The sequence below is a fragment of the Pseudochaenichthys georgianus genome, chromosome 17 (assembly GCF_902827115.2).
Source record: "Pseudochaenichthys georgianus chromosome 17, fPseGeo1.2, whole genome shotgun sequence".
NCBI classification, from domain to species: domain Eukaryota; kingdom Metazoa; phylum Chordata; class Actinopteri; order Perciformes; family Channichthyidae; genus Pseudochaenichthys; species Pseudochaenichthys georgianus.
This window is the reverse complement of record NC_047519.1, coordinates 35,863,089-35,888,513: the sequence shown is the minus strand read 5'-3', so window position 1 is coordinate 35,888,513 and position 25,425 is coordinate 35,863,089. Positions and strand designations below refer to the sequence as shown.

Genomic DNA, 25,425 nt, shown 5'->3' with positions numbered 1-25,425 from the left:
AACAGGACTTGTTTCTGTAGAAGAAACCTCAGCTTTTTAAGCAGGTTATTTACATGAAATGTAAAAGTGAGACAATGGTTGGTTTTGCAGCCACAACGAATCCTTGTTTCTCTGAATACAGAGATAACGGACAAATAGATATGCAGAGGCCAAAAACAGTGCATCTCGACTGAATTGTTGAGGCTTTTCAGCACTCAAAGGTCAGCGATTTAATATGCACATCTCAAAGGGCAAAGAGACGGAATACAAGGCGCAGTCGGGTCTTCGTTTCCAGCCTGCACTGTCAGGGCTCTGGCTCATAGCTCTGGTCATCACGCGGATGCACCGCAGGACACCTCGTGTGGAAGTCAGTGGACACGGTTGCAGCACCTGGGGCTGTCCACTCGTTAAATCAGAGCAACAACAAAACATTGCAATCCTTTCCATCCTCATAACAAGTGTTTAAGTATGCCAGATGCTGCGTTACTACTCTCCTGATTGATTTACAGAAAGGACTTCAAACACAAAAGACTCAGTGCCAGAAAATGGTGTCGCTAACATTATTGTATGCATTTTTTGTATTGAATTGTAGACTGTAACGACAACGTGGTGATACAAGCGTGGAATAAGAATTGAGTGAAATCAGACTGGGGACCTTTCTGGAATGCATTCAAGGACCCCTGAAGGTGGACTTTATTTTCTACATGAGAAAAACCCAAATATTGGAAGCCCAAAGCAACACTCGCCCTTATATCTTTTTCCTTGGGGTATAGCAGCTGCTTTTTTGTGTTGAAGATCTCACACACGTCCCTGCTCTCACCCCTCCAGCCCCCCCATGGATTTTATTATTTTGTATTTTTCTTCAAACCCAACTCCCTTAGTTTCAGTTTGTCACCACTGATTGGGCTGTCGTGCGCCATCCATGTTTAACCCCATCATGCCTCCCCACACACGGACCTAATCCACCAGTAAAACTAATCCCTAATCCTCTCTGGCAAGTTGAACAACCCCTCCCTCCCTCCTTAGGTTCCTGAGTCCCAAACGGTCATGATGCATATATAAAACGTCAGAGGACTACCAGAAGTCTCTACTGTAGGTTATTTTTATTATATGTACAGCACTTTGGCTCGACCAAAAATCGTTTATAAATGTGCTATATAAATAAAACTTGATTTGATTTGATATGCAAATGTCTCCTTCAAACGTTATCGGATACAAATTCTGGAATTGATAAGAAATACAAAGTCATAATACAGTCACAGATGAACAGCAGTATTGAAAGGAAGATACAAAGACACAGTACAAGTCCAACAAGACCAAGGACTCTGTAATACCATTATTAGCATATTATATATTTCCAAGATATGCGTAATAGCTCCATAATATCAATGATAAGAAATGGGAACTGTGACGATCAACTCCCGATGACCTCTTAATTAAGGAGATAGGGCTGAACTTTTGATAAAAGTGAAGAAGGATAGGAGACGTACTCCATATCAAACCTCCAGATAAAGTGAGCAGCGCTACCCCCGGGGAATCCTAAAGTAATGTGCGACCACAGGAGATAATAAAATACCATCAAGTGCGATAAGGTCAGTGCACTCGCCGTGGAGGATTATGGGAAACAGAAACATATGGTTATGTCTCGGTGAGATCACACATGTCTATCTGCTCCATCTCCATCGTGTGTGTTGCAGGTCCCTGCTCTGGCCCTGTTATCCTGATGGTACGGGCCAAATCGTATTAAAATCCCCCCCCCCCCCTCTCCCTCCCTCCCTCCCTTGTCCCCTCCCCTCCCTCTCGTCTTTCAGACAGACTGTTTTTGCTGCAGTGAACGGCAGCCGTGGAGAGAGACACACACACACAGTGAGGAGGAAAAGCAAGAAAAACAAAGAGTCAGGAGATAAAGAAAAGTCGATGAAAACAGATTGAGAGAAGGCTCAGGACGAGCATCAAAGCAGGGACCTTAAACCGGGGACCGTATTGGAGACCAGCGCTAACGAACCGGAGGCGGAATATAACGGTGTGTGTGGTTATTACCGAGCATTGCTTCTTCTTCTTCTTCTTTTTCTTCTTCTTCGCAGTTTGTATTGTTGTTCTGGGGTTAGGCTGGAAGTCTGCAGGGCGGACAGGAGACACATGACGCTTTCCCGTCTCCAGGAATGTGTCTGTGTCCACACTCACACTCGGGCTGTGTGTTTGTGTGTAATCCGGCATGCCTGCCCTGGGTTAGGGTTAGCTGTATAATCCCCCCTCCGTGTTTTATCATTTACTCTGAATATGCGTGGTGTGCGTGGTCTCCCTTGCCTCTGCTCCGTGGCTTCGTCTGAGGTTGCGAAACCTCAACTGCCTGCGCTTTGTGGAGCAGCCCGAGTCTGTGAGCCTCATCCCATCAGCACTAGAAGGTGGATGGACACATTGCTCTGGTGCTCCTGGTGTCCGTCGCAGCGACGCAGGCAACCACGATCTGTTATTATTGTTAATATCATCATCACCATCATCATCCTCATCATCATCATCGCTATCAGCAACTTGTCTTTTCGGGGCTTATTTCCCATGGATGCACTTGTTCTAGTTTTGTTTTCATTTCTCGCCAACAGTAAAAAAAAAAAAAAAGGGCTTGGGCAACAATAAACACAGAACCCCAACCCCTCCCAATCCCCACATCCCATCCCATCACATACCCCCCCCCCCCCCCCGCCCCTCACCCACACCCTCCTCCTCCTCCTCTCCTCCACCCCACTCTATCCCCGCCCTAACCTCCCGCCCGTCCCGCAGGCACACACACTCCTGCGCGCTTCTCCTCTCCGCGTTGGCAACGAGGGAGCGTTTCGCAGATGGACCGAGAGCTTTACCTCAGAGCAGGGCCACTGCTATTTTAAGGAATGCGCGTGAGAGGAAAAGATGAAGTGTGTGTGTTTGAGAGAGAGAGAGAGAGAGAGAGAGCTTCTATTATGCACGTCTGTCCGTCTCCAGTGTGGATGTATCCTCAGCGGGAGACAGGTGCATCTCTGCTGTTGTGCTTTTTTCTTTCATTTTCTCTGTCTATTTTCAAAAGCCCGTTTGTGGCAATGTCCAATTATCTTGCATTAGTTGGAGCTGGCTAGACGGCTGTCCACAACACCCTCGTTTCCTTCCCTCCATATGCGCACAGCTTGTTAAAGTGAAGGAATACATTCGCAGTAATATCAAGCCCTTCCTTGTCTCCTCATTACCACAGACGCACCACCACCATCACAATGATGTTATTCCTCCCACAGAGGGGGTGCACACGGTTACAGCCAAAGAGGAGAGCCACAAATAGCCACATATTAATTAACACATCAAAGGCACTCAAATGCCATTTACAAGAAGTCACATGCAGGTGGAAAACAAAAAGTAACAGTGTTTAAATAAGTGTAGCATGCTGGAGTATTGTGATCGCAGCCGGATGGTAGTACAAGTACGTATTGCACAGATTTATTCCAGCCAGTAATAATAATAATAATTCTAAAGCAGTACATATACATTATCCTTGCTACTGTTTGGTTTCCATCACCTCCCCCCCCCCCCCCCCCTCCTCCCCTCTCCGTATGCTATGACACAAGCAGATCGATGGAAACCCATGGAGCAGCGGGTGGGCCAAGCGTTTATTCGGCCGCAGCCAGCCCAATGGCAGGGGACGCAATTAGTGTCCGGTCGGCTTTGCCCTGCCTGTTTTCCTTATCTCTCCCCTGCTCTGCCTGCAGGTGACCCAGAGCTCCTCGGCCCCCCTGAGGACCCACAGAGACAGGCGGACCATGGCCTTCCCATCAGCCCCCTCCACATTATGGAGTGTCAGCTTATTGACGGTACTACTCGCAGCCGCGGCCCACGGCAACATTATCGACGGTAAGCACCTCTTTATCTGACTGCTTTCTATTCTCTGTATCTGTCTGCGTGTCCCCGGGGCCCCTGACCTCGCCGACCCTCTCTCTCTGTCTCCGGTCGGTGCCCCTTATCTGTTGACTTGAGTTTTTTGTTGTTGTTTCCCGTACGATGACAAGGGAACCACAGAGGCGTTCATAAGCACATGGGACACTCCCACCTCCCAGGACCCCAGTGGAATTTCTGCCCGTTTGTTTTTGAGGAATGTGTGTGACTTGCACGAGGTCGCAGAGTCCCACACACACGTGCACACTGCAGGTCCTTAGTGAGCTTACTTTCCCCATGACATCCTTCCATGTTCCTCTTGCTCCCTCCCTGACAGCAGCCACTCACCAAGTCCCTCTAGCATCCTCCCTTACAAGTTCCCTGCCTCAGCGTCTCGTCGTTCCAACATGTGTGTGGACTGTATCTGTGTCAGAGGTTCCCACGACATGAGCAGTACTCATCTGGTACTTCCTCAAACAGCAACACAGGCAACACAGACACAAAGTAGTGACACATGTCCCTCGGCGCGGCTGCAGCTCAACATGTGACGAGCCGGTGCGACTGGGAGCGCACGGTAGGAGAGCATCTGACGAGAGAAGCACTCTGTAATGATATCGTCCCTGCTGTGAGCGCCCAGTGAACAGGAATACTCCGTTAAACGTGCTTTTCCACTTACATAACGCTTAGGTGACTGGCTGCCGGTAATTCTACCTTCAGAGGGCACATGTTGCCGATGGCGACCAGGCACATCACGGCCGTCGCTCAATCCATAGATAATTGATCGACTCAGGTAGAAAGCCGTCGGCATTTTCTCATTACAGTCAAGGATTTAAGTGTTTGGCAAATAACCGTAAGAAGATATAGCAGGCAAGAAGGAGTCTTAATAGATGCCCCTGATATGATACGTTCTCAGAGGTGCCTTGCATCCACTTAAGCACACCCACACACTTGAACCAATCTGAATAATCTCGTGTGTGCACAATGCCTGGGCACACGCACTGTTTACACGTATATGCAGACAGATATCGTCCTTCCTCTTTATTTAGCCGCATCAGCTGTTTTTTTCTCTGGAATTATGCATAATTGTGTTTCTGCAAGTTTGTGTATGAAGTGTGTGTGGGTGGGTGGGGGCGTGTCCGTGTGAGTGGTCAGGGCAAGAGGAAGTGACAACACATCTGCCTGAGCTGAGATGCTGGGTTGAGGTCAGTGCTAAGCAAATGCAAATGGCGGCTTGTCAGGGCTCCTGTTGAAGATGAGAAATGCACAAACCGTCTCCAGATCGAGGTGCCGATGATGAAATATCAATCTCTCGTCAGAGTGGTGACCCCGACCGTGTACATTTCTTTCAAACCCTGGCAGCGGCGCGGTATTTGGGTCCGAAAACGATGTTGGCGAGCGTTCAGACGCCCGTCACATTTGATTAAGGCGTGCCCGGTGGGAGGCCTGACCGTGCATGACCAATTCCTGCTTTGGTTTCACCTAAGAGCTGTTTTACATTATCCTGTCAGTCAGGGAGAGTAATCACGCCCAGGACGTCTGACAGGGTGTAGGAGATGAGAAAACACGTGAAGTTGAGAGTAGAATTCAAGCAGGTACGCAGTGCAGGGTTATCGGCGAGTCGGTGTATTTATATCATTAATCATAGCAATCAGATAATCACATTCACAAAACTTTTCGGCAGTGAATTCAGAATCACTTTTGTAAAGAAAGAAAGAATATCTAATCCTGCGCCACTTAGCAAACAATCAAGTACAGGAATTAGTTTCGGTGGCATTGATGCAAGAAATGCTGACAGTTCTCGACTTTCTCAGGCAAACAAGGAGGTGAGTCTCATAGGAGATCCCAGATCGTATGTATGTGTGTTTGTGTATATATATATATGTATATGCTTTGTGCTGGCTCTCCTAAACAATGTGGCAAACCGTGTTGTGGCAGCTTCAGAGGAAAGAGAGCGTGAGCTGGAGATTACTGATCCATCGCTCACATCTGCTTCGATCAGGCTGATTGGAGTTGTTGTGGCACAGCAGCCGAGCTGTTATGTAGACGTAAAAGTAGGGCGGGGTGCAGATAATGCTGTCATAATGGAGATCTCCATGCTAAGAGGCCCTGAAACAGAAGGGTACACTTAGCATAAATAATTCAACGTTATGTATTAGAGAGGGAAAAACGATTAGCTCAGCAAATCAATGCGAGAGCACACGAGCGATCAGAGTGCAGGACTGCCCGTCACTTCCGTACCGGATGCGCTGTGAACTAAAAGCATGTGGACTGTGTGTCCCTTTTCGTCCTTCAGAGAGCGGAGGAGAGACAAGGAACTCCCCCATGAGTTATAGGGTTGATTATTATTCAGTAACCAACGGGCTGCATGTCGTGACCGAACCCTCCTTCTGCCACTGACCCATCATCACTTGATGTATGTCAACGTCTGGCAAAGCACAGCATTAAACGTCATTTCTTTCTGGAATCATCCGTGACCAGGCTTCCTTAGAGCGAGGTAACGAATCGGGGGAGACACTAATTGTGCCCCATTTGACATATCCATTTCCACAGCTGGATGTGCAGCCATGCACCGCGGGTGGAAAGTGCCTCTCAGAAGGGCACAGATTAGGCATGCAATTGGCCGACTGTGCCCCGGTTCTGTGCCGCTGACCCAGTTACCTCAGGCTGCTGTGGAGCGTGGAGGGTCCGACAGCCCGCCCACTCCACAGACAGTGAGCAGAGCTGCATGCGGTGGCCTCCCATCAGCCACCTGGCCCTCAAATCCACGGCTGCCTGATCCCAGACCCCAGCAGAGTGGTTGCAGTTGTGACAGGAAAACACAGCGAATAGTTTATTTACCTCGATGAGTTCTGCCGGTCGAAACACGTGAATGAAGCCCGGTGCCTCCAGCTGAGGCTGACAGAGGACGAGGATTAACGGACGGGAGCAGTGTGCGCCAATCGTTAGCGTGGTACGATTTACAGGCGGGAGTTCTCCGCATGTGTGCGTCCTTTGCCAGCGGTTCACTTTATCCTCCCGCAGAATGGGTTCCTTCCCCACTGGACCAGCTCTTTTCTCGCTGGCTCGATGCCCACTTCCTGTGTGTGCTGCTGTTGTTTACTGTTTACTTCCTGTGTGCCAAGATCCGGGAACATTTGGCGAATACACTCTGCGTCTAACACACAATAGCAGTAGGCGGTTTGGACGGGAGGCCTCTGCCTGTTAACAAGGATGACTGATAAGCGGTGACTCATTAACAAGCCGAGGTACACAGAGCCGGGGGGAATTACCGCCTAGCCACTGTGACATTAATAAGAGGCCTAAGCTATTTTTCCATTTGGCTCTACTGGCACCGGTCTAAACCAGTGGCTTTCAATCTCTGCCTTGGCTATTTACTGGTTCCAGTGCCTTTCCGTTTCTCTCAGCCACTGGTTACCTGGTCTGATTGGAATGGGGACAGATCAGCATCGTCAGTGGGCTGCGGTTCACGGCATCTGCTGCTTCCATGGCACCCAGACGTCCCTCATTAGTTATCTGCAGATTCATTCATAAACATCTGGGGAGGAAGCCAATTATTTCTTCTTCTGCAAAATAGTAATGTTTTTTTCACAAAAAGAAAATACATCCCAACTCATATACTTTGCTGTTTAGTCAACGTGACTGATTTGAGACTATATAGAACCAATTAGGCATCTCATACCATACAATATACAGAAGCAACCCATATCGAAACTTCAAATCCAAATCCATATTACTTCCATTGTCTTGCGGGTTTATCCGTCTCTGATCCTTTCAATGGGTTGTCGTCAAGATCAGATTTGGGATTATAAATTGGATCCTGATTGGCTGGCTTTAGTTTGCACCGAATTCACATCTGGCAGAAAACCAATTATGTCTTCTGTTCATCATGGCGATTAATTAAGGCTCTGAGGCTGATTGATTAAACTCCCAACAAAGATCTCACCGTGAGCCCTGGGGATGATTTGCATCTCACATTATGCAGTCTTTATGTGATCTCCATATAGCTTCAGACATGCTGAAACTCACACATCAACGAGGAACAAGAGGTGATAAGTAATATGCTCTAAATCAAGGGTGTCAAACTCAAGGCCCGGGGGCCAAATCCGGCCCGCGACTTCATTTTATGTGGCCCCACAAGAGCTTGCAAAGAATATAATACGTTTATTATATGGTTACATGATGATTTACATAAGTAGGTTGCCCATAAACTACATGTCCCACAATGCATCTCGTTTTGTGACATGCACACTGAAGAGACTTCTGCTTTCAGACGTAGTTAAGTTACTATCCTATCCGATACTAATCCAATTCAGAGGCAATAATGTAATATAACACATTATTTTATATATATATTATATATTTATATAGTTACAACCGGCCCTTTGAGTGCAACTTTTATGCAAATGTGGCCCGTGATGAAATTGAGTTTGACACCCCTGCTCTAAATGAAGCAGAATTAAAATGCTTAGCGCGCCAGTATCATTGGGTCTTAAAAGTATCAAGACCACCAAATAAGACTCCATTAGACCTCGTCAATCTGAGGCGGATCTCATCCACCCAGGCACTCAGGCACCGTGAGATTACATCAGACCAGATCACTCTTACCTCCTGGCATCATAATAACAGCAAATGTCATTTAGCTGAAAGAGAGAAGAGCTCTTGAGATTGTGTAATGCTGTAACACGCTCTGCTTCCTCTCAGGTTCTCTTAGAAGACGCATCACTCCGCAGCAGCCCGGGGTCGGGGAAATTAGGGGTCCGGCATATGCATAGCTGTCAGCTTTAAACCTTCACGTCACAAAGACACCTCCGATTAAACAAAAGCAGCAACAACAACAACAACGTCAGCCTCGGAATAAATTAATCCACTTAGTTTCCAACAACAAGAGCCCTTATTATTGCGCTCGGCACTCAACCAGCTTTTCCTTTGATCAGGTCCCTCGCTCACACTGCCTCCCCCCCCTTCCGCCTATCGTTTTCCCATTACCACCAGAATTCTCCAACGGTTGTATTAATTGATTGCTGCGGGGGTGGAAATCACCCTTCCTGTCATTGACGCATGGCTGGTCAGAACAAGGGCTTGCTGGAAAAGGTGTATCTGTGTGTTGGAGCCCGTCCCTGTGTTGTGTGAAGCGCCACCTCTGACGGGGGGCCAGAAGAGGCGAGCGCGTGGCTGGAGAGCGCAGCGTTTCTATTGATTGAGTCTGAGTGCTGAGGGTTCCCCCCGAGCGCAGGAGCTCCACCAATAAAGAGCAGAGGTTGTTCTTGTTTATTGCCTCTCTTTGATGATGCCATCACTTCAGCCGGTGGAAGGAAGTGAGTCGTGGAGAGGGGGAGGGGGGTGTTATCGCTGATACCACAATCATAAAGCCATTTTAATTCACCTGTGTGCTATCTTGGGAATTCTCCCCTGGTCTGGTTTCTGCTGAGGATACCGATATCCATTCAGAGTCTTACCACGCCTCTAACATAGCACATATATGCCATATATGTGTGTGTAATGTGAATATAAACTCTCACGGACATAATTCCAAGTGTAAATATCTGTCTTTACGTTTTATTGCGTTTTTAGGTGAAATACCTCGGTCCGCGCGGTTTTTCTGCAGCTTCTGTGTCGACAATCCTGACACACCAGACCTTCCCCTTTTTATATTTTAAGTATAAATGGCTGTTTTATGGAAGTCATTTGTGATATACTTAGCAGTTTAACTCTGAATGAACCACAGTCTGAAGCGGGGTCTGGCACTTCTGCTTTACCCGCTGGTCCAACGTTAACGTGACTCAGCTGCCACGCTGACAGTGAGGCTTTGTCATGGCTTGAAAAATGCTTCGCAGTATTTGTTTTAGCCACAATGTACTCGCGTAGCTTAAAATCTCATTCAAAGTTAAAGGTGGGGTAGGTCATTCTGGAGAAACCAGCTCGAGTGCGCTAGAATTTGAAAATACACAGCCGGAAAAAATCTGCCACTTCCTTACAGAGCCCCTCCCCCAACACACACGAACGCGCACATGACCAATGAGGGCACGAGGTAAGTTTGTGCCCCGATGGAAGGCTGAGCCGGTTTCTCAAACTTACCCACCTTTAAGTCTGAAAGTTTATTTTCGTACTTAATCAGTTTCAAACTTTCTTTCCTGTTGGCTGATACATAACTTTATGTCAGTTGCAGATTCATTGTATACTGAGATATGGTTTTAGCACTGAAACTGTCGAAGGGTATCATTATTTAAGTTTTTTGTAATGTTACACCTCTCCTGCTCAGTTTATTTATGGCTCCACTGCAATGCTGCACTCTTTATGTCTTCCAATCACACTGAACCACACCGTTTAAATGCACTCGCTCTCATCTGCCATTAAAATGCACTCAGGTTTATTGAAATGTCCTGCATTTATACAGTACCTGGTATTTAGTATATGTGCTTTCATCACCATTTAGGGCTGCATTGTAATTGGATCAAATCTTTCATGTGCCCTTTGCAAACCAGCACTTCGGGAGGGTCAACAAGAACAAGCATGGCGGGTAGACTTGATACCATAGAGCCTGGAGGTGCTTTTCACTGGAGTGGAGAAGGTTGTCTTTTACGAGTCTTTCCTGGAAGGCAACACAAATGATGACGAGTGGCTTTTTCCTGCAGTTTGCAACTACTGTAAATGCTTTGAAAGAGGACAAGTGATGCGCACTGGTGAGCATGGGGGCTGGGACTGAACGTGTCTTTGGGGAAGCACTTAATGAACGGGGCCCTATTCTCATTTTTATATTTAGTTCTTCCGACGTGACATGTCTCCTTGCTTTATTGTTCAAAAGGCTCTTTATGTTTCTCATACTGCCTGTTCTGCAGCACCTCTTTTCACCCTCTGTCTGAAACCAGAGCCCAGTCTGCTCTGATTGGTTCGCTGGCCGGCTGAGTTGTGAGGAAAGGGAAAACAGTGGTATTCACACAGACATTACATTTTAATACAAGGTCTAATTGAGGTCAGACCGCTACATTGTAGAACAGAACGTTAAGTAAATAGCCTGTTATCCTTCTTGTACTTTACCCCGTCACATTTGACATTTTGCGAGCGCATTGTGTGTTACATTTATTATGTTTAAAACATAAAAAAAGGTATTTGCCACACGCCGAGAATATCTCGATTGTTTTTCCTGATGAATAATATATGAATGATGAATGATAATGACCTACAGTAGGAAAGACACGTCCCTTTTAAATCTGCCTCCGCGTCTTTTGATTTCTCAAGTGGAGGTACTGAAGTGTCTATTGATGAACACAAATAAGCTTGTGGGCTTTATTCTGTTATCCTCGAGATTTCAAAGCCTGCCGATTTGTGCAGGGAATATGTAACCTCACTCAAACGTTAAATAAGATCAGCCTATCAATCAGACTCACTGAGATGCTTCAAACTCACATACTTGCCCAGTGGATCGAGGCAGCCTTGGACTTTAGTTTGCATGTGGCCCTTGACACTGATCAGGGTATGATGAGTGGATGTGGCTTTTGACGACGAGGCCATCGCCACGCGGTGTAACTCGGAGCGAGTGCGCCGGATGAAGACAAAGGCACCAAATAGGCATCTCTAATCTCCCTGCTGAATGAATCTGAAACAAAGAGAGGAGGAACGCAGACATAGAGGCTTGGACACACATAGGATAAGCTGATTACCAGGAGAGGAGGGAGGGCGAGGGAGACAGAGGGAGACAGAGGGAGAGGGAGACAGAGGGAGAAAGACAGAGGCATACACGTGAACAACAGAAATCCATACAGTAAGAGCGTGGGGGAACGGAGGAGGAGGGGCAGCAGCAAGTGCAGTCTAATGAGGGGGTGCACAGACCGGGGGGATGAAAAGAACCATCATGTAGGGAGGAGGAAAACAGGTGAACATTTAGAAGGAAAAGCCGCGGCGCGCTGCACAGAGCATGCAATAGGAAAATGAAGGGGATGCATGTTTGCCTGTGATACCCTCCTTAGGCACGCGACACAATCAAAAACAGGACATTATGCAAATGTGAGGCGGCTGCGGCGAAACGATCTTCATTTCACCTGCTCAGCGGCCGCTATAAATACACACAGCATTACGCCCAATGCAGGTGCACGCGCTAAATATACAGCTAATTAAAATGAATGAGATTTACTTCGAAAAGAATATGCCCTCACCTAAGCTGCTTATCCCCGCATGAGAATCTACTAGACACACACACACACACACACACACACACACACACACACACACACACACACACACACACACACACACACACACACACACACACACACACACACACACACACACACACACACACACACACACACACACACACACACACACACACACACACACACACACACACACACACACACACACACACCATAATAACGCACTCAGAGAAACAATTCCAGAAAAGAGCATAATGTACGTATTGAAGCAGGAAGTCACAGAAACACACAGACATTATTCAAATAGAGCTTTGAAGGCCTTCTTTACTTAAACATACCCCTGTGTGCCAGGATGGTTACTGCCAGGCGTGTGTGTGTTTGCGTCTGCCTCGCTCTGTGTGTATGTGTGTGTGTGTGTGTGTGTGTGTGTGTGTGTGTGTGTGTGTTTAGCAGGCCAGCCAATGCATTCATAGATATTCCCAAAACAGTTTACCGCTCTTGTAGTGCAGGCATTCGATATATAACATATTCCAAACAGCTTGCAGACATTTTCTTTTTCCTCCTCCATACGGCGGTGTCCAACCAGCAACGCTCTCTTTCCTAGCAGGGAAAGTGATGAGTAATTAAACAGCTTCAAGGCCTCTCTGTTGAAGGAGAAGTCAGGGGCTGGGAAAGTGACACAGCGCAAATTAATCACAAGCTTTATTAACAGACTTCGGTCTTCGGTTTCGGCGGAAAACAGCTGCCTCAACCGCACCACTTGGCTTCAAGTCGTGTCTCACCCGACCATGCACATATGTATCGCACTAGCACGCACACTAACCTGCACTCACACACTCCTCTTTTTCTCTGCCTTGTTCTATCTCCAATTCTCTCATTGCTTCATGTTTCAGCCTGGTGAGTATTCGAATGTCATTACGACTTTAGTTATCAAAAGCAAACAGCGGGATGGATGGAGGACTCGCCAAACCTCCCGTTTTTTCCACGCTGAGAAGGTCGCCGCCGCATGTCGAGTGTTTCTGTTTCTTCTCAACTAATGGACGGGTATTTTTAAAGGACAGATATATTGACACTGCTCCAGCTGGGTGGCTCAGCTGGAGCACGCGGTGTCGTTTCTGAACGGGGAAGCCCCTCTCTCTCTTTGTAGTGGTACAGTACGACGATCGCTCTCCCGTGGCCTGTGTGTCAATGACTTCATATCCTGGCAAATTCGTCTAATTTGCGTAAATGCATCGACAGACGGCACGAGCAAACGATATAATTGAGGTAATGAGCTACGCGCCCTTATCTGTTGTTCATTCACACGAGCAGCCCGAGGCGTGACGACTATCAGCCCCGTACACGGACTACTGTATGTTTGATGATTCCCTTGAAGGGAGAATTTGATAATGCAGTTGAACTTCCTGAAGGCAAACTGTTTGGAAGTGCAAAGCCGGTTTATCCTCTGTTTTTTGTTCATCTTGTTCTCTTATTCTGCAATGAATATTTAAATATTATTGTGACTTATTTATCACGGCTCAGTGTTCGGCTTCACTGAGCCATTTTCAGGTTGATATCTTCACAGCGCGGGGAAGCGGAGGCACATATTTTGTACATGGGAGGTGTCACGCTTGACTTTGTGACAGCGCTCGGCGGCGTGCCTCGGAGAGCATCTTTTTCTTGTTGTTTGAAGGCTTCTGTGACATTTGATGGTTCTTCCCCCCGGGGGCTGAGAGAGTCTGAGCCGGCGTGGTTTCATCAACCTCTCAGTACAATTTACCGAGGTACTCTTTGAAAAGAACAAAGAGATACGGAAGGAAAATTTACGTCACATACGTCACAGGGTCAGTTGGCATTGGCAGGATGTCGTCTTGCTGACATTTCTACCTAATAATGTGTGTTGTACTTCCATGGAGCCGACATGAAAACCAAGAAGAATGTAATAAAAAAAGCTGTGTACATCAACAAATTCTTTCACACACAGTGACGTCACGAGCTACCCACAATGCAACACGCGCCATATATATATATATAAATACGCCATTTTCCTGGAGGTGCAAATATCCTGGAGGTGCAAATATAAACAGCTAGCTAACGTAGCCAGGCAGAGCGCACTAGGTTATTTTATAAATTAACGACCGAAGAAATCGCTGCATGTCTTCGGATTACATCTCTGGACTTGAGAGGTGTGCTCTAGGTCGTTACCAGCGTAAACTAGAGCTGTGTGGGTTGTCGGATTGCCCTTACAGAAAGATGCAGATGTATGGAAAAACGACAGTGGCCTTCGTCGATTTTGGCAGCATCTACGTCTAATTTCTGGAAACACCAGGGGAATACCCCACTTGTCACAATAATATTATCACGCCATTGCATATATGTGGTATTTTAGAGTTGACTAGATATTGATTAAGGCAATAGACTATGATATTCAGTACGGGAAGCTTAGCAACACCTAGACGGCGTACGGCTGCTTGCACCTCGCGTAAAACGGCGGATACCGGAAGTACGATGTCGCCCTCGGCCCTATACCCGTATGTGTGTGTGAAAGAATAGCCATTGCTGAATGTCAGGAAGTAGATTGAAGCGTACATTATATTAAACGGTAAACGGTGCAATCTAGGAGATATAGGCTACTTGAGAGGTGGGACTTGTAATTAGTAGAAATAGGATTATACTGAGTCTTGAGCCCAGTTTCATGTCACTGAGTAAAAGCCTCGTCATCCAACGTTTCTGGAAATTGTGCTTAACATCATGCTCGATGTTAAGTTCACAGATAGGTTACTTCAAACAGGCTTATATATGTGTTTACTCAATACAACTCAATATAAGACACATTCATATACTATGAGTAATGTTAATAGTGTCTAACACATACAGTAGCTAATGTTAAATCTTCCAGAGCATTGGCTTAAGTCCAACAACAGAAAATTGTTGGTCATTCTCTCGTTTTTCTCGTAACAATTTATAGTTTCATTTTCTCCAGTGAGGATTTCTTGCTTTTTCTATTAAGTAATAGTAAACTAAAACATCCTTAGGTTTCAGATTGGAATATGTGCTGCACTAACCAGCAATTTGAAGATGTAACGTGGGTTTTTAGTCTCTACATAAAACAATTCATAAAGAAAATACCAAGCGAGTTACCTAAATTCAAAGGTTATCCACACCTTTGAATTGAGAATAGTGCTGCCAACATGCTTGTCCTAAGAGCAATTTATTAAGGACTCTAGGCTCAAATAAGTCTGCCAGCAGTAAGGTCCAATTCTAGTGGCAGATTTACTTCTCTGTGTGAGTCGCAGGTGCACAGTTACGAAAGTGTCTTTGAGCCCTTCTCTAACCAGGGTCCAGTAAATGTGTCCTTGGCTGAGACCGGACTTCCTTTTTCTGCTCAGTCATCGAGCTTGACTTCCTTTTTGAGAATCAGCTAAATGACCGACAAGTTAAGACATGCAATAATTCCATCGTCAAACAATCCAATAACTCTTACTGGCGGTTTCAGAATAACTCTGGCCAGCATGTCGTACATTGACTGGCAGATATTCCCTAACAGTGAAAGTCTGTCGTAGCTTATGTAGACAACCCGTGGTTACCAAGTGAAGGAGTGACAACACAAGACCTCTTGATGTATTGCTGAATTGTCACTCCTTCAATTTGGTTAATTGCCAATATGCTTTCAAATTTCCTGTCAACGATGACTCACCGAACTGGCTCCAGTCTACTGGTTTTGCACCGTTTGGAATGAAAACTGAAAGCTTCGCCTGAATCAATGTTGACGTCTTCAATTTCAATCAAGAAACACCTGATAAATGTTAAATCATTTAATTAGCGTGACACGATTAAACATTTATAAGAGCAATCTATTGTATGTAGGGTCATTTAGTGACACTTCTATACACAGCGGGACGCGGCTAGAACAAATACCCCATTAGCTATTCACAAATACTATTCTCATTAGCTTCTTTCTGTACAGTCTATGGAAACACATGCTGAGATGGGCAAACACATATCGGATTAACAACCCTTCAGTGGCTCTTATACTCCATTTAAAAAGCAAGTAAAAGAAACATGTATTTATTTGACAAACATGCTCGTTATTTTATCTTCTGTGAAAACCTACTGAAGTAGGACCTTTTTTAAAGCTCCACTACGATACTACTAAAAAGAATATTAATAATTCATAGTACCATTCATAATAGACAGTATAATAACATTCTATTTATACAGTACCGTCAATTAAAGTCACAGACGTGTTCACCGACAGAAAAGTAAATACATAACAAACTGAAGAAATAGAACAGTGATGCAACACCTGCCATTTGTCGGATGATTTCTCCCAAAGTGCATACGTTACTGAGCGCTGTTGGCCCATGGGGGAATCCCAAACATAAAAGTGTTTGTGCCGAGATCCATCCTCAGAGAGATGCACGGATGCAGCAGATTGTATGCAAGATTGGAGTCGTGGTTGTCGGTCTTTTGGGAACCAGTCTTCTTTGCTTACTGAGATGAAAATACTTCCTATCTAAAAGTGCAATATCCAGAGTAAGAAGGACTTCGAGATGTTCCTGCTGTCATCGAAGACCTGCTCACGGTCAAACTGAAGGATAAGTCTCCGGTTATTAACGATAACGTGATCTGGATGGTTCGGGATTGTCAGACAGACTGCGGTTGCTCACAATTGATGTCGTTTTTATGTCTTAAACTTCACAAAATACTCGGTGTGGAAAAGTTCCTGGACAATCTTTCAAGTTATGACACATAGCACAGTGTTAACGAGTATGTCCAAGGTAACCTGACTTCCTGTTTATCTCTGGAAATGTTTGGCCTCCCGCGCATTAAAGCATTTAGTTCGGCATTTCTAACATAAACAGCATTTCCAAGACCTCCACATTGAAGTTGCTTTTGATTTACAGCAACATAAATTATTGAGAGTTGCCAAGGATGTTCTTACCCTTACACATTGAAAGAGAACTGAATTTACAAGGTGTTTTTTACGACGAAACAAGACTTAGACTAAAGCCACTTTTGCAGCTTTGCAATGCGGCCAAATCACTGCGTTAATTAGAGCTAAATGCAAACATTAGTCAAAGTCAACTTTAATGTACATTTTTCTGTGTGTTTGTACAGACAGAGAGATCAAAATAACGTTTCCAACAATCCCGAATACAAATATACAAATATGTATAACTATGTATATCCTATAGAATCAACAGACACATTTACACATATGCACACATTAAGATAAAACACAACAATCAATATATACAAAATAACAGTCACTTCAATATCTGCTAACATGCTAACATGCTAACATGCTCACAAAGAAGATTTTAAACATGCTAATGCTTACCATGTTACCATGTTACCATCTGAAATTAGCTGGTATTTGGTCACAAACCAACGTTTTGGACAAATTGGATGTTTGGAAGATGATGGCCCTTGAGATGAAAACTTAAAGGTGGGGTAGGTAATGTTGGAGAAACCGGCTCGAGTGCGCTAGAATTTGAAAATACACAACCGGAACAAATCTGCCACTTCCTCACAGAGCCCCTCCTCCAACACACACGAACGCGCACATGACCAATGAGGGCACGAGATAAGTTTGTGCCCAGATGGAAGGCTGACAGGCAGGCAGGCCATCCAGTTACTTTAGCCGGGCCGGCTCAGATGATTGGTCGTGCTTTTTACAGCACCACAGCTTCCACAGATGACCTTTTTTTATGGATTTTTCATCAAAGCACTTTAGATATTCATTGCTATCGGGATGTTAAGAGTATTCCATGGAATATAACAAAAAGTGTATCTCGAGCCGGTTTCTCAAACTTACCTACCCCACCTTTAAGAGATCACCCAAGCTATTACAATTTGTATCCAGAGATAGTTGTTGAGATGCTTCAGTCTCGCCCAACATGGTGGAACGGTTTTGCCGCCTTAAGGCTATGCCTCGAGCGTGGCTAAAAAAGCCGCAAAATGAAAACCTTAACCTATAAATACGAGTGAATCCGAAGGACCAGCAACTTAAATAATCATGAAACATAGAAAACGAATAATTTAAGATACATAACAACCCTTCCTTCCCTACTTCCTGCCTCAGCTGGGCTGTAGTCTGTGTCATTCACTGCAGACCTTCGCCCGAGCCAATCGACAGTGGACAAATGACAATTTGGAGCGGAACCCGGCTATAAATGCGATTGGGTTGGATTTGAGTCTGCTCCCCTGGATTTCGATTTGAATAGAATAGCCTGTCCTTTTTTTGCCTCCGTGGCTCCATTAGATGGAGGTAGTGAGGGGAAAAGACACAAAGAGAGGCAGAGTCAGAGCAGACAGAGGAGAAATAAGTAATACAGAGCAGCCATCGGTCTTTACATTTTGCAAAAGCTTTAAGAATAAATCCAAATTTAAGTCCTTGAACGGCGTGGAAATGTGTGAAATGTCTGTCTGAGAGGTCTTATTTTTCCACCACTCACTCTATGAGAATTGTCTTTGTCCTGCATGTCTCCTCTTAGATTATTTCAGAGCACACCAGGGTTAGCCGTACAATAGTGTGTGTAATGTTTTATTCATCACTTCTGCTTCAGTAAACAAAATTGGACTTCATGTTCCTTAACAAACAGTTCCATGTTGCCCTTTTTGTTACACCGGCCATTCATCGCTTTTATTAGCTTTTTCCTGAATCGCAAATAAGATGCTTTTGGCTTTTCTATGGAGTTAGACTTTCTGTGTGTGGCTTTGTGCTATCTGTAAACCCCCGCCACATTTCTGACAACAAAGTAATTACTGTAAACAAACGACACTTATTACCAGAAAGATTGTCAGCCTCTCAGGGGCTCGGTGCGGCAGCGCCATATCAAATCAGATAGGAGATAATGATGAACATACCTGTGTTAGCGATCCTAATCCTATAGCTAATGCTGACATGCTCACATACTGATTATTTCATTCATTCTGGGTGTTTCTCAATGTCGAGTAAAGCTGCTCCAGAGCCACTATTTCAAGCATACTACGTCATCGAGTGCCGCCAAAGTACTGTTCCAATGTCCAGCATACTTGGAAACCTACCGAGCCCGGCGAGACATTTCGAGGCTGCACGTCTTAAAATCCCCACAATGCTTTGCGCACGGACCAAATCTGTGGCGGAAAATGTAAGACGGGGCCTCTCATATGACGCACACTTGCTCGCCTGTTCTTCGTTTTCCGAATGCCAGGAAGTATTCTTGCCTCGCTTCTGAAGCAAGTTATTCGAAAGACATGTGCTACCAAGCAAGCGTACTCGACATTGAGAAACACCCTTTGATTTCATTATTTTGTAATAGCCTTTAAGTCGAATTTCTTTTTTATATAACTACCATAAATATTCCATAACTCTGTACATCTGGTTATAAGTTCTTACTGTTGAAATAATATGTTATCCTATTTGTATTTATTCAAAGATCAATACAAGGAGTCGAGCTTCACCAACAGGGCTGCGTACAATACTCAAGACATAAAGAAATAAGGAAGTAAAATAGTGCAAATGCTGTAGGGTAGATGCAGGAATAAGATTAGTAAGCGCATGGACGCTGAGATTATGAGTAAGATAATAGGATGACATCTAGTTAAATACTGCAGAGTAGAACACATACTGTACACGGCAATGATACAGAAGTATGTCGATGTGTGTAATACACTGAACTGAATCATGGTACTATCACACACCGTCTATCTCACACCAGGGAATAGAATCAGTTTAGCGGTGCATTCAAGTTCCCACAGTGCATTTGTGATCCCTCGGGCAATAACCTGACCACAATGTGCAGCAGGCCTACCTGAACCGCAGAGTGCATGTGCTCCAGAACATACACACATCGCTTTCCGTCTGCTGCCTTTACATTTTAAATACTGTTTTGTTAGATTGACTTTACAACATGTGAGTAGTATCCCCCAACAAGCATATTCCTGTGTCCCCATGCTTCGTGATTGGCTTCCTTTGATTGACCATCTTTTATCTGCAGATTGACTTTGATGCTTTTGTTCGAAGCAACGTGAGCACAAAGCTCAGTCACTGTACGCATACAGCGCTTTTCATACTGAGAGTCATTCTTTCACCAATTCACACCTCATTCATCCCGAGCAGTACCACTTGGGGAGCTAAGATTCCTACACAAAGGGAGCAAGCATTTTGCCCAAGGAGACATCGACATGTTGACTGCATATGGGTTGGGAAGCTGATTATGGCAGAAATCATAATCTCGATTATTTGGGTCAATAATTGATATCAAGATTATTAAAAACGATTATCCATTTACTTTGAAAACATTCATTTATTTCAAAGAAACATGTGAACAGTATGTTTTCAACAGTTGAACTTTAAGTAGAATTCAACTGGAAAAAAAAGAAAAAAAAAAAAAAAAAAAAAAGAAATCGTTTTATTTTGATTACGTTGTTTTCACAATCGTTGCGAGCCAACATCGTAATTGCGATTAAAACACGATTAATTGAGCAGCCCTAGATCTAACCCACAAACCTCCGGTTGAAAGACGACCACATTCTTGCAGCCGCAGTCGCCAGCTATTCCCCCGCGATGTTATCGTTCTTCCGAGCGAGCCAAACAGAAAGTAAGTACCCTGAGCCTCCACCTTGTGTGTTTAATTGCCATGTGTCTTCATTTAATTTGCAACACGTGTTTCATTAATCAAAAAAACGAACTGCTGTCTTAATAATAATGAACACAATGTTGAGTTTCAGCCCTGCTTGTGTCACATTTCGTGCGCATTTCATTTCTGCAACCCCTCGGAGTGGCAGCAGGAGATTCATTAGCTCGTTAGAGAGGGACTCGTTAACCCCGAGGCACGTGTTGTAATCTGTGGATAACGTTGGTACTGTAATGTTGCTCTCCTCTGACCGGAGTGAATGGGTTCACGAGTCAGCTGGACGCTCGGCTCATTGGCTCGTTGCCGCTTGTTTCTTGCACTTGAGGTTTGATCAATGTGCACTTGGCCAGGAACACTTCCTGCTCCTGACATCATGTTTCATTCGGAGAAATGGGATGTCTCACGAGATTGCTGAATACAATGAGGAATGTGTGCTTTCGACTGATTAGACATTCTCTTTTAAAGGATTGCCTATAACATCTCCTTATAAAATGTTAAATGATTCTTTCTGAAACCTGCAGAGGAGAGAGGAGAGAGAGGAGAGGGAGAGAGGAGAGGAGAGGAGAGAGGAGAGAGGAGAGAGGAGAGAGGAGGCTGTGTTGCACTCTAATGTGGTTTGGTATGTGTCCGGCGGTCAGACGGAGATACATGGCTGGATCTTGAGTAGCGCAGTGGTTTCCTTGGTTTCTGATTGCTACTTTCCCGTCTCCTCGGCGTCGCCCTTTGTCTTATCGTCCTGCATCTGCTTCTGCCGTGTCCTCCTTTCTCCTCTCTAAAGGTTCCTGTCTTTCTATCTGCGGCCTTCTTTCCTCTTCTTTGTCTTCCACATCTTTGCTTTGCGTTTTCTAATTTTCTACTTTTTCAACCTTTCGCTTTTCAACGTTTCTATTTGTCTTTCTCTGTTCTGTTTATATATATTTACATCCGCTCCCCTCTCATCACGTTAAGTCCCTCTCTGGTTCCCTCTTCACAGCTCTCTGCTTTCCCGTCCTCCCCTTTTACTTTCTCTTCGTCTCCTCGCCTTTATCCCTTCCTGCCTCTTTCTCTGTTTCTGTGCTGGCTGTTTTAGCATACTCTGCAGGGAGCGCTCCTGCGATGCCAATTATATTGACTGAAGAAAAGGAGAAGGAGAAAGGGAAGGAGGGAGAAGGAGGGAGCGGGTGGAAGACCTGTGCCCGCATCGACTAAAACAAGGCACAGATGCACACATTCAGGCTGATTGAGAGAATAAATAAGAGAGGATATAAGGGCTTGAGAGGAAAGGAGGAGGCGAGCTGGGAAGACGAGGACAGAGAGAAATTGGAGGAGAGCGAATCTGTCTGTGAGTGTAATAGTCTCCCGCTGTCGAACCCGAGGGAATTCGCCGACTGCAGGGGAAGAGAGGGCGGTAGATGGGGGAGGGGGCGATCACAGCAAAGATAGAGAGATACAAAGGGAGAGAGAGGCAGGGAGAGAAGGATGACTTCAGTCCTTTCCTCTCGAGCTGTCGGATCCACTCCGGGCGAATGTGGCGTGTGACATTAAATAAGATTCAGCGTCATGACTGAGAGTATGAATGGAGTATAAGTATATCATAGTAATGCGCTGCTGTGCAGAGGCTCAAGTGCTTACAGTCTGTGCCGGATCCCTTCGCACGCACTTCAGGTTCAGGTTATTTATTTGTGTCTGAAAGTAGATTTGGTTTGCAGATAAGAGACGAGGGATCCATCGTGACACAAAACGACGCACTCGACATCTTTTGTTCAAGTACGCCGTGCTCCATCCCGTCTACAAACTATAGTACACATGTGAACACTCCAGCGAGTTAATAAATAAATAGGCATTGCTTCCATTGCACTTCTGCGTCGATACCACCGTGAGAAAAGGGTCACGTCGCCCAAATTGACAAACTACATTTTCTGACACGCACCGGCGGTCACAAATCGTGCAGATTATTATTATCATAAGGTTTGGAAAAGTCAGTCTTTGCAATCGAGATGAATGGAATGTTGGCGGTGGTAGCATTGAAGAAAAACATTTAAAAGCCTTTGTCGAATAATGTCTCCACCGCGCTGGGAATCCACCGAGTGCGCCGAGAAGCCTTTTCAAAGGAACTATTTTATTCCAAAGAATTTAACATTGATTTCTTTTCTTTTGAACCATCAACACAAAACCATCGAATGCTGTTGTTGAACTGATGTGGCAACAGCAATCTCACCAATAGATATCTCAACACTGGACCAAGGACTATCTGCATTGATGGATACTAGAGCGAGGGAGAAAAGACGATCCTTTCGCTCACATCGTGATTGCTGTGAAATGGTGTGAAAAGTAATCTTTGCAAAGCCTTGGAACAGCATTAGGGAATGTACAACGAGTAAACCCCGGCACAGTCAACTCATGCCGTCTATCGACTTCTAGGAAAGCGACACAATCCCTTCTCTCGGTAAGTGCCCTGCCACAGGCTGTTGATAGGGCCGTCAGATCACAAGCAAAGTACTTTCATTTCATTAATCCAAGTCAACTTAATTAGGACACCTTGTTCCAACCTATTGGTGCAGTTACCTCGAAGGACTCACAAGAACTCAGACGCACGATTCGTTCTTGACTTCAAAACTATCTTTTCATATACAAAAGACTTCTCAAAGTAAAACGGTATTTAGGATCAACTAGGACACTCAAAAGTTCACTAGGTTCAACTAGGTTGCTCAAAGTTACACGAGGAAGTACAGACATGGACTTAGTGTTGAGACAAGACGAACCGACGAAAGGCAACAGGAGAACAGGGCGACATATACACAACCGTTAATGAGGCACAGGTGCAAACAATCCAGAACAGGAGATCACTATCAAGCTGGCAGGCGACGCACCACCACAGGAAGTGAAGACACCTGAGACGAGAGGACAAGTGAAACGTCAAAAATAAACTGCAAGGCCACCAGAATACACACAAAACAATAAGCTCACAGACTTTGAAACCTTACAAGCCAGTCTGTGTGTTCTGGATATACTGTGTACTAATGAGTAGCTTATTAGAGACGAATGTAAAGTAGTGTGAAAACATGACAGAGCGTGCACGACTGAAGGATGTGATAAGTGTTCAAGTGACTCATTCTGGCCTTGGCAGTCACAAAAATAAGACTTAAAAACCCATCGCCAATGCTCTCCACCCGCGCCATTAAAACACTGAATCAGGGAATGTATTTAACGAGATCGACATTCATCCGGTCGTGTTCCAAAACATGGGAGCTGTGGAGAATAAACGTAATGTTTCGGTATATCTACTCCAAAGGATAACAACCGACGTAAAGGAGAGACGCTTTGAAAACCCACTCGGGGGAAACAAGAAGGAACATGTTCCGGAAACTTCTTTAAACCCCATCGTACACTGATTTATTTATTCTGACTGTTTCTCCAGACGGTTTTAGATTGGGTGACATGATGTTTTTCAAATGACATTGATGGTACAGTGCACACACACACATCTGTCCAGCCACCTCCTTTCCATCCATCATGCATCCTCGCTCGCTTGCATGCAAGAAGACATCGTGGAGGGGGTTTGGTGTTTACCTGCTCGATATACACCTTTTATGATATGAATTTATAGCACACATTAGGGGCCGGGTGATAGATCTGGCTGCCGTGTGCCTTTTGTACGCCAGATATCTGATAGTCATGCTGCTGCCCGGCTGATGGCTCCTCCCTGTACACTGCTGCGGAAAAACAATCTTTGAATACCTGCGACAAAATGTTATTATTGAGCGTTATTTCTTCCTGTTTCGTGTTGGCGGTATAATTTCTCCATTTAAGGGCCCGATATATCCCAGCATCGGATCAGAGGAACTGATCCGGGAGCTCCAGTTCTATGATTGGGAACATGACGTTAAGTGTTCTGTAACGGTCTGCAATACTGTAAGTGATGTTTTAGAGGGTTTTGCACCCTGGCGCGGATTACTGACGAAATGTATAGTTTTTCTGAATAATTTGATTTAACGGACGTAAGTCACATTCAGTCTTTTCGGGTGTTTCTTTCTTCTGAAAGCACAATAGATAAATCATGGGTTACATAAGTGGCGTCTTTCCTTTGGATTGACCTACGGGAGTTCATTCTTTCTCCGCCTATTAACTATATTTACTGTATCGCTGGTGCGCATTCCACTCAGCGTATTCATAGTGTGTGTAGGTGTGTTGAGAGTGCCGTGTACGCCCCTGTGCTTGCATTTCTGAAATCCTTAGACTCCGTGGGTCGTAGATGGAGCTTTCAGGAGATCTCTAGCAAAATGATAAACGGCATTATTTCACTATAATCTAAAACAATTAATTACCCAGCGTGAACACGAGCGGGTGTTCTTATCATTATTTGCTAGAATCTCTACATTTCGGTCACATCTGCCGCCATCATAATATGCCGCGCCCTTATCTCTCATGGCAACTGGGTCACCAGATGGTCACAGGGCCGCGCCAGTTCTGCCATGTTGGCGGCCATGACAGTTAGGACCATGTGGAGTGACCCTAATTCGTCAATTAGTCCACGTGGGGCGCACTAACAATGTCTGGAGCCGCCACGCCACTCAGTGTGCACGCGGAAAAAACCGACACTATCCAGCGCCTATTGTTTCACTGTCTGTGTCTGCACTTCTATTGTTGGAAGCAGCGAACCCCCTCCACCTCTTCCTCATCGTCCTCTTCTTCATCGTCCTTTCCCTCGCTTTTGCTCTTCCATTGATCTCCATTGTCTTGATTGGGAGTGACAAACCGTGGGGGCCGTTTGTAAGGCTGCGTTCGTTAGAGGCCAGCCGTCGTTACAAGACATACACGCATTC

At 45.1% G+C, this 25,425-nt stretch overlaps 1 protein-coding gene across 6 annotated transcripts in view; it reads left to right on the top strand.

Annotated features, from left to right (window-relative positions):
- The first annotated feature begins 1,798 nt into the window (after positions 1 to 1,798).
- Positions 1,799 to 25,425, top strand: part of cadm3 (cell adhesion molecule 3) — a 119,814-nt gene continuing 96,187 nt past the window's right edge. For 5 of the 6 annotated variants that reach the window (XM_034104639.2, XM_071206246.1, XM_071206245.1 and 2 more), the window contains exons 1-2: positions 1,799 to 2,002; positions 3,708 to 3,849. In XM_034104639.2, the coding sequence (XP_033960530.1) occupies positions 3,759 to 3,849 (91 nt within the window). In that variant the 5' untranslated portion in view covers positions 1,799 to 2,002; positions 3,708 to 3,758. The remainder of the gene's footprint in view (positions 2,003 to 3,707; positions 3,850 to 25,425) is intronic. The other variant, XM_071206244.1, reaches the window with a different exon arrangement.